The 10,140-nt window shown below is 49.8% G+C and overlaps 1 protein-coding gene across 1 annotated transcript; it reads right to left on the bottom strand.

The window, feature by feature from the left end:
• Window positions 1-199: 199 nt before the first annotated feature.
• Window positions 200-6,983, bottom strand: tbxtb (T-box transcription factor Tb; the record flags this gene model as incomplete). Its single annotated transcript, XM_084458664.1, has 8 exons — window positions 200-467; window positions 1,126-1,261; window positions 3,179-3,352; window positions 5,247-5,308; window positions 5,507-5,568; window positions 5,814-5,948; window positions 6,138-6,402; window positions 6,778-6,983. 8 exons carry the CDS (start codon window positions 6,981-6,983, stop codon window positions 200-202), a joined length of 1,308 nt encoding a protein of 435 aa, XP_084314790.1.
• Window positions 6,984-10,140: the final 3,157 nt, after the last annotated feature.

Below are 10,140 nucleotides of genomic sequence, written 5' to 3' on the forward strand. Positions count from 1 at the left end.
GAGAACCTTGGTTCAGACTGACTGACCAACATCAGATCGAACACAACTCCTCCAACAGTCTCCCTTCCCCCCGTGTCCAGTCAGATCCAGTCCAGCCAGAGAGAGGGGGATGAGGGAGGGAGGGAGGGAGGAGGGGATAAGGGAGGAGGAGGGGGGGCTGGAAGAGGAGGAGGTGGGAGGAGGAGGAGGGTAGTCCAGGTTACAGGGAGGGAGGTGTGACCTGAGCCCACGCGGTGGCCAGGCGTGCGTGCGGGGAGCTGTCGTACTGGACCGCGTCCTGCAGGTGCAGGTCGGAGGCGGAGCTGCCGTCATACAGCGGAGAGCCAGAAGGGGGCACTGTGCCCAGGCTGGAGTAGTGGGAGGGGCAACGCAGGAACTGGGAGCCAAGGCTGTTGGTCACGCCCCCTCCTGACTGGGAGACTGGGGGGAGGGAGGAGCTACTGACCGACCACAGGCTAGCATATTGACTGGATAGAGAGAGAGAGAGAGAGAGAGAGAGAGAGAGAGAGAGAGAGGGAGAGAGAGAGGGAGAGAGAGAGAGAGAGAGAGAGAGAGAGAGAAAGAGAGAGAGAGAAAGAGAGAGAGAGGGGGGAGAAGGGTAGAGAGAGATATATCTTGTGTAATAACAACAAACACCTCAGACAATTTTCTGAAGTATTTCTACAGTACTGAGTCAACATTGATACAAGACGCCAATATCAATAAGTAAGAAGAGCAGGAGGAGAGATGAGAAGAGGAGAGGAGAGGAGAGGAGAGGAGAGGAGAGGAGAGGAGAGGAGAGGAGAGGAGAGGAGAGGAGAGGAGAGGAGAGGAGAGGAGAGGGGAGAAGAGGAGAGGGGAGAAGAGGAGAGGACAGGAGGAGAGGAGAGGAAAGGAGAGGAGAGGAGAGGAGAGGAGAGGAGAGGAGAGGAGAGGAGAGGAGAGGAGAGGAGAGGAGAGGAGAGGAGAGGAGAGGCACGGGCAGGTTGGGAGGAGAGGAAATGGGAGGCTGAGAGGAGAGGAAATGAGGAAGAGAGAAGAGGAGAAGGAAGGGAGAGGAGAGGAGGGGCAAGGAGATGAATAGATGGGGCAAGATGAGCAGTATGAGGAGGAGAAGAGGAAAAGGAGAGAGGAGGAGGCCCAAACCTGGAGTTATGGGTGGGGGAGGGGCTGTGAGTCATGGGGGGCAGCATGGCGGAGTGGGAGGGCATCTGGAGGCTGCTCCAGCTGTCATGGGGGGGCAGCATGGACAGACAGGAGGACGAGCCGTCACTGTAGCCAGCTGGACGAGAGACAGACAGACAGACAGACAGACAGACAGACAGACAGACAGACAGACAGACAGACAGACAGACAGACAGACAGACAGACAGACAGATGGACTATCACTATAGGTAGCTGGAGGACAAACAGACAGATGAGTTATCACTGTAGCTAGTTGAAGGACAGACAGACAGACATGTAGACAGACATTCAAGTGAGACAGACAGTCAGACAGAGCCTGTGTATGAATCGAATTGCCACTGTCTACCCGCCTGGCTCCAGGCTGAGCTAGTGTATAAATCTAACGGTCCCTGTCCTCCTGTCTCCAGGCTGAGCTGGTGTATAAACCTAACCACCCCTGTCCTCCTGTCTCCAGGCCGAGCTGGTGTATAAATCTAACGGTCCCTGTCCTCCTGTCTCTGGGCTGAGCTGGTGTATAAATCTAACGGTCCCTGTCCTCCTGTCTCCAGGCTGAGCTGGTGTATAAACCTAACGGTCCCTGTCCTCCTGTCTCCAGGCTGAGCTGGTGTATAAATCTAACGGTCCCTGTCCTCCTGTCTCCAGGCTGAGCTGGTGTATAAATCTAACGGTCCCTGTCCTCCTGTCTCTGGGCTGAGCTGGTGTATAAATCTAACGGTCCCTGTCCTCCTGTCTCTGGGATGAGCTGGTGTATAAATCTAACGGTCCCTGTCCTCCTGTCTCCAGGCTGAGCTGGTGTATAAACCTAACCTCCCCTGTCCTCCTGTCTCCAGGCTGAGCTGGTGTATAAACCTAACGGTCCCTGTCCTCCTGTCTCCGGGCTGAGCTGGTGTATAAATCTAACGGTCCCTGTCCTCTGTCTCTGGGCTGAGCTGGTGTATAAACCTAACGGTCAGCTGTTTACAGCCGGGACGCTCAGCTCACACAAAGGCCAGAGGAATGCCAACCATCTCCTGGTCAGCCAGCCATGTTTGACTTCCTGCTTAATGGCAGGGAGGATGGGGTGCAGGTCATGGGGAGGAGAGGGTGGAGGCCGTGGGGAGGATGGGGTGCAGGTCGTGGGGAGGAGAGGGTGGAGGTCTTAGGGGAGGAGAGGGTGGAGGTCTTGGGGAGGAGAGGGTGGAGGTCGTGGGGAGGAGAGGGTGGAGGTCTTGGGGAGGAGAGGGTGCAGGTCGTGGGGAGGAGAGGGTGGAGGTCGTGGGGAGGAGAGGGTGGAGGTCGTGGGGAGGAGAGGGTGGAGGTCTTGGGGAGGAGAGGGTGGAGGTCTTGGGGAGGAGAGGGTGCAGGTCGTGGGGAGGAGAGGGTGGAGGTCGTGGGGAGGAGAGGGTGGAGGTCGTGGGGAGGAGAGGGTGGAGGTCTTGGGGGAGGAGAGGGTGGAGGTCTTGGGGGAGGAGAGGGTGGAGGTCTTAGGGAGGAGAGGGTGGAGGTCGTGGGGAGGAGAGGGTGGAGGTCGTGGGGAGGAGAGGGTGGAGGTCGTGGGGAGGAGAGGGTGGAGGTCTTAGGGAGGAGAGGGTGGAGGTCGTAGGGAGGAGAGGGTGCAGGTCTTAGGGGAGGAGAGGGTGGAGGAAAATGATGATATGAAGGAGGTATATGACTCAGGAGAGATGGTCATGTTTGTTTATTTATTTATATATTTATGTATGTATTTATTTATTTATTTATATTTAACATGTGTGTTGGTGTGTGTGTGTGTTTAGGGCTGGAGTACAGGGTGCTCACTAGGAGAGCTGGTCCTATGTGTGTGTGTGTGTGTGTGTGTGTGTGTGTGTGTGTGTGTGTGTGTGTACTCACTGGGAGAGCTGGTGCGGTGTGTGTGTGTGTGTGTGTGTGTGTGTGTGTGTGTGTACTCACTGGGAGAGCTGGTGCGGTGTGTGTGTGTGTATGTGTGTGTGTGTGTGTGTGTGTGTGTGTGTGTGTGTGTGTGTGTGTGTGTGTGTGTGTGTGTGTGTGTACTCACTGGGAGAGCTGGTGCGGTGTGTGTAGGGGTTGTAGGGTGCAGAGCGGTGGTTCCTGAGGGGAGAGTAGCGCTCACAGCCGGGGGGGGAGGACAGGGTCAGGGGGCCGCCGAACTGACTGTGGGGGTTGGAGGGGGGGCAGAGGGAGGCGGAGCCTGGGAGGAACCAGCCACTTACTGCAGACCGGCAAGAGGGAGGGAGGGAGGGAGGGAGAGAGAGAGAGAGAGAGAGAGAGAGAGAGAGAGAGAGAGGGGGAGTGAGGTGGAGTGACAGGGAGAGAGTGGTGGAGAGACAGGGAGGGAGAGATGGAGAGACAAGGAGAGAGGTAGAGAGACAGGGAGAGAAGTAGAGAGACAGGGAGAGAGGTAGAGAGACAGGGAGAGAAGTAGAGAGACAGGGAGAGAGGTAGAGAGACAGGGAGAGAGGTGGAGAGACAGGGAGAGAGGTAGAGAGACAGGGAGAGAGGTGGAGAGACAGGGAGAGAGATAGAGAGACAGGGAGAGAGAGGTGGAGAGATATGGAGAGAGAGAGGGAGAGCAAGGTTATTATAGTTAACGAAAACTAACTAAAAAACAAAAACTAGGTGTGAAAAAACATGTTAGTTAACTGAAATAAAAATAAAAACTAGGCAAAACAAAAAAAACAATAGTGTATTGTGTGTTTACAAAACTAACTAAAATAAACTAAAATTATAGAGAAAATGTCTTTAGTTTTATTCTTTTTCATTTCATACATAAGCATAGTATTTTGTGTGGATATGAAATTGATCCTCCATTTGTTTTAGCTGTGCCCCCTTGCAGAACTAACCTGACGTGGTCCAGATGGTTTGTTTCACACAGAGGGAAACAACGTGAGCTCGCGAGATCAGGATAGTCTCATGAGGCTAGCGCAGAAGAAAAAAAACTAATACTGAAACTTATAAAAACTAAACTAAAATTAAGCACCCCCCCCCAAAACTACTAAACTACTGAAACATGCTTTAAAAACTAATTAAAACTAAACTGAAATTGAAAACAAAAAGTTAAAATCAAAACTATTATAGCCTTGGTGGAGAGGGAGAGAGAGTTGGAGAGACAGGGTGAGAGAGAGGTGGAGAGACAGGGAGAGAGAGAGAGGTGGAGAGACAGGGAGACAGAGGTAGAGAGACAGGGAGAGAGAGGTGGAGAGACAGGGTGAGAGAGTTGGAGAGACAGGGAGAGAGAGGTAGAGAGACAGGGAGAGAGAGGTGGAGAGACAGGGAGAGAGAGAGAGGTGGAGAGACAGGGTGAGAGACAGGGAGAGAGAGGTGGAGAGACAGGGAGAGAGAGGGGTGGAGAGACAGGGAGAGAGAGGTGGAGAGAGAGGTGGAGAAACAGGGAGAGACAGAGGTGGAGAGACAGGGAGAGAGAGAGGTGGAGAGACAGGGAGAGAGAGGTGGAGAGACAGGGAGAGAGAGGTGGAGAGACAGGGAGAGAGAGAGGTGGAGAGACAGGGAGAGAGAGAGGTGGAGAGACAGGGAGAGAGAGGTGGAGAGACAGGGAGAGAGAGGTGGAGAGACAGGGAGAGAGAGAGGTGGAGAGACAGGGAGAGAGAGGTGGAGAGACAGGGAGAGAGAGGAGGAGAGACAGGGAGAGAGAGAGGTGGAGAGACAGGGAGAGAGAGGTGGAGAGACAGGGAGAGAGAGGTGGAGAGACAGGGAGAGAGAGAGGTGGAGAGACAGGGAGAGAGAGAGGTGGGAGAGACAGGGAGAGAGAGGTGGAGAGACAGGGAGAGAGAGGTGGAGAGACAGGGAGAGAGAGGTGGAGAGACAGGGAGAGAGAGAGGTGGAGAGACAGGGAGAGAGAGAGGTGGGAGAGACAGGGAGAGAGAGGTGGAGAGACAGGGAGAGAGAGGTGGAGAGACAGGGAGAGAGAGAGGTGGAGAGACAGGGAGAGAGAGGTGGAGAGACAGGGAGAGAGAGGTGGAGAGACAGGGAGAGAGAGGTGGAGAGACAGGGAGAGAGAGGTGAGAGGAGGACAGTAGAGTCAGTATGGGCTCTCATCCTCTCTGACTGACACACTTGATCATGAATCACCATGTAAAAACACTCACATTGGGAATAGCTGGATTGTTGTCCCTCACTGACGTCATCCAGGATGTCCTTGTGGTCGCTCCTGATGAGGAAGACCGCAGAGTCAGAGATACCCTGAACATCACCTGCTGGGGGTCTCAAAGACCCATTTATTTGATGGATTAAAACATTTGACAAATAACACACTGTTTGGCATTGAAATTAAAACAGATAATGATAATAAAATAGGGTGTGAAACGATCCATCAAAATTAAATAGAAATTCCAAGCAAATGTCAAACCTGTCTTTGGCATCCAGAAAGGCCTTGGCAAACGGGTTATATTTGATTTTAAGAGCAGTTACCTGAGAAAAAAAAGATAATCAATTTTATTTATAACGAGAAATCACATCAAAGCGAAACCTTGTTGAATAACAGAACGATTTACAGAAAAATCTGATATCTGTGCATAAATTTTAGCTCACGTATATGAGCTCACATATATTTTACGCACGCGGATGGAATCGTTTATGTAACATCTAGAGAGTCGACCTTGAAGTTTCTCTCCATTAAAAGAACATAGAAGAATATAATGATGCTAAATGAACACCTCCTCGTTCTGATAGGCGGTGACGGCGATGAAGTGCGTCTCCTGGAAGGAGTGGCTCCTGATCATCCTCTGCGGCCCTCCGACGCGCACGATGTGAATACGTGGCTCGTACTTGTGCAAAGAGTTCAACATGATCTAAAACAAATACATAATCAAATGTTGAATAATTTATCACTGTGATGTTTTAAAACGTTTATTTCAAACGAACGAAGTTATTAAAGCCAATGGGAAATAAAATGTTAACGTCTTGTGAGTTAAAAACAATCGTCAATGACAATGCAAAAAATATTTGTTAGGATATAATCATGGTTTCAGTTTGCTTACTTGTCCTCCACCGTTGAGTTTGTTGGTCAGTTTGACTTTACTGAAGGAGACGGGAGCTTTCATCCAGTGCGCCCCGAAGTTGGGCGAGTCTGGGTGGATGTAAACACAGCTCGGTGCCTGGGGTTCGGGTTTGCCCCCGGGGACCCATTCTCCGTTAACGTACTTCCACCGGTGGTTGTCCGCGGCCACAAAGTCCAGCAGGACCGAGTACATGGCGGTGGGGTCCAGACCCGACACATTCACCTTCAGCACGGGGAACATGCGCCTGGAAACCACGAGAGACAATATCAGCATTATAGTTAAAAAAAAATAAGGTTTCTAATAGTGCTTTAGTGCTACACTTCAAAACAAAAATGATTATTTAATACTATTAATAATACTTATAAAACGTACATTTTACTCAATAAAAACGTGGTAGCCTATCGGTGTTACAAAGGATAAAGAAAAACTAATTTAGTGAATTTATTTTCTTTATCCCACTGATCACTTCACATGATTACACAGCAGATTAGATAATTTCATACTTAGATAATTTAGATTCGATTATAATTTCGATTTTGCTGGATAATTTGTGTGTAACAAAAATAAATTATACTTTTTTTGATTTTATATTCATTTGGCATGAAAATCTATGCCATACCTGCCATTCTTGGTCACAATCATTTCATTAGTGAGATCCTTGAACTTCTGCCATAGTTCGTTCTCATCCAGGGAAACCTTCAGCTCTCTCTCGGTGGGATCCCCCTTCTCGCTGCCGGCCTGGAGCTCCGTCTCCACGGCGCTGAGGAGGTGGTCCACCCGGTACTGGGCGCTCTTCCCCGGGCACTCACTCACACCTGAGGCCATGGTCTCCAACCGCTCCAGGGTGGAAGAACGAGATGTAAACCTTATTATACAGTCAATCAGAGCGGGTTATCTTGTGTCCCTTGAAGTCTAATCACACAAATATCCCCTTGCGTATTCCTGTGAGGATTCAGAAGTAACCCGAACCATCCGTTTCCAATATATACCCCTCAGCTCCAGGCTGCTCCGGATGGGCCTACAGGGGAGGACTGGTTGGCTGATCCTTCCTTTGATGTCGCCGTCTTGTCTTCCATTGGATGTAAGCTGCCATATCAGTGAGGATTTAGATATTGTCTTCAGTTAATGACTCAGCAACACATTTGAATGAAGCCACTTAGTTTATTACTTCAATCTGTAGATATTTACACTCCTATCAAAGCAACGCCTGCAACAACCATGCGCAGGAAACAACCATTTAAGCTGTGATCTTTATTTGATCACTGTTTCAAACTTTGTTCTAAGTGTGGGTTTCAGCTCTCTCATCGTGATCTAGATAAGACCTACTGCTCTTCCTCAAGCTTCAATGAAACTTCAACATGTAACTTATAATATCTTAATAATGAATTATCATTAGCCTATCTTAATTTCATGTAAACTAACTTTCAACGAAATAATTTGATAACCTTTTGAAGAATCAACAGTCACATTAGACATTCATCCTCTACATACATCTGATGGAATATTGTTGGAATCACAAAATTTAATGTAAATGGACAATTAATGATAACATCATATTCTGTCATCTTCATCCATGTCCGGTGTCCTGGTCCTCTCATCCAATGAGGGCCCTCAGCAGTCAGTCTGCGTCCCCAACATAGTTCCACCACAGACCACACCCGCTGGACACCACCTGGACATGGAGGACAAGACACGGAATTAATCTATAATATAGAACGCTATATAGAACCATTTGTAACAATCGAACCATAAAAAGGTTCCAGATGGAACCTAAAGATTCCAGATGTAAACCCTTTTTAGCTCCGTAAAGGGTTGTTTGGAACCCTAATTGTTTGTTGACCTGAAAAGGGTTCTATAGAACCTTGCAGACCTGTCAGAGGACTCTATACAGAACCATACGGACCTGTCAGAGGACTCTATACAGAACCTTACGGACCTGTCAGAGGGTTCTTCTATGGTTACAAATGGCTTCAGAGAACATCTATTTCAGAAAACATCTAACTATCTACTGTACCATTGCCCATCGATGCCATCTTGGGGCATAACCTCGTAAGACCATCCTGATCTCCTGCTTCGAATGCAACAAAAGATCTCCTATTTGCACACGAGTACAATTCTTGATGTCATTACGATTAACTTGAGGCTAAAGGCTGAATACCATTTAAAGATCTACCTTAGTTCAACTATCTACTAGGACCCACTGAGAGAAATGTCCTACTAGGACCCACTGAGAGAAATGTCCTACCGCTGAAGGGTGTCCCCTACACACATCATCCATGGACAGGGGGACAGGAGACTGGCTACTGTAGACCGGGTCCCCAGAATCAGCCTGGCTATTGTAGACCGCTGGCTCCCCAGAATCAGTCTTGTTGTAGTGTAGTTCTTCTCCCGCTGGCTCCCAGAATGCAGTCTCTGGCTCATGTCTTTGGCTGCTGGGACACATCAGACTATAGTATCAGCATCTGCAGCCGAGGCTGTGAACAACAGGGCCAAAGAAAGTAAGAGTCCGCACAAAAAGATGTGACGTTTCGAGCGACAACGCTCTTCCTCAGACAACTCGCGTTGTCGCTCGAAACGTCACATCTATTTTTTGTCCATAAATAATCAATATGGGAGCTACAGTGTGCAGACTCTTACTTTCTTTGGTACATATGCTTTTTTAGTCCCGCACCTGCCTTATTAATTATTTTGGGATGTGCGCGACCCACTTCTGATTTGTAAACTACAGGGCGACATGGAGAGGACAGTGAGGCGCTGGAGGGGATGGACATACCCTGCAGGCCTTGGAGGCATGCTGCCCAGCGCTGCGGGAGGAGCAGGAGGAGGAGGAGGAGGAGGAGGAAGAGGAGGAGGAGGACTCAGCCTTGGGCCTCCTGTCAGGGATGGGAGAGGGGGGAGAGGAGGGGAGTCACTCAGGCCAGGTCCGGGAGGGAGAGGAAGTCCTTCAGGGAACCTCTTCTTCTCTGGTGTGGAGATGCTTGGGAACATCTGTGGAGAACGACAAAGAAACATGAGGAACCATCCACTGAGGTCTGAAGACCATATCATCAGTAGACCCACTGAGACAACATTAGATACTTCGTGTACATACAGTCTAAGACAAGAATTTAATAGTTCAGATATGTGGAAATATGTTTTTGCCTTTTTCCAAATAACCGTTGCCATGGAGTCTTCTGTGGACACAACTCGAGCAGCAGCTACAGCAGTGTGCCAGGGGTGTGTAATCTTCCATCACGACGAACCTAGCTGAGCTGTGTTGTGTTGTGTTGTGTCTGTGTTGTGTTACTAACCAGGTCTTGTACGGTCCTCTCCTCCAGCCAGCCCGGAGACTGTCTCCCTCTGTCCAGCAGTCTGGCCCAGGAGAGGTCACACCGTGCAGTGAAAAACAAGCGCTAGTGTTTACACACCAGTTGAAAGCAAGGCCTCATAATACTTCTGATCCTGATTCTGTATGGTCCCACTCTGCCCTCCCTATCTCTACTACCCCCCCCCCATCTCTTTCTACCCCTCACCCTTCTCTCTCGCTCTGCCCTGACCCCTCCCCAGCCAGAGTAGCCTCTCCCTGTGACCCGACCCGCCCCTGAGAGATGGCCATGTTTGCACGTCCTCCCCGTGTTCGCAAGGGTTTCCTCCCAAAGAACCCAATACGGAAAACAGAGAACAGATGCTCTTTAGTCCGGTCCCTGACCAGGACCTGGACTGAGCACTTGGACTTGGTCCCTGGGCGTCACGTACGAGGCTGTCCACTGCTCCTGGCCGCCCCTGGAGGAGGATAGCTTGAATGGGAGAAGAGAAATTCCACCAGCGACCCCTGAAAGTTGCCTGTGTTTGTGTTGTGTTGTGTTGCCTTTCACCCGTGTGTACTGTGTGGGTCACTGTGTGGTGGATCAAAAAGAGCCCCTCGGGTCCTGTAATTAGTCATTAAAAATGAATTCAAAAGTAATTAATTATGTTGGTGAGGGACAGGACATGACCTACCCCT

The sequence above is a fragment of the Borostomias antarcticus genome (assembly GCF_949987555.1).
Source record: "Borostomias antarcticus genome assembly, chromosome: 25".
Lineage (NCBI taxonomy): Eukaryota > Metazoa > Chordata > Actinopteri > Stomiiformes > Stomiidae > Borostomias > Borostomias antarcticus.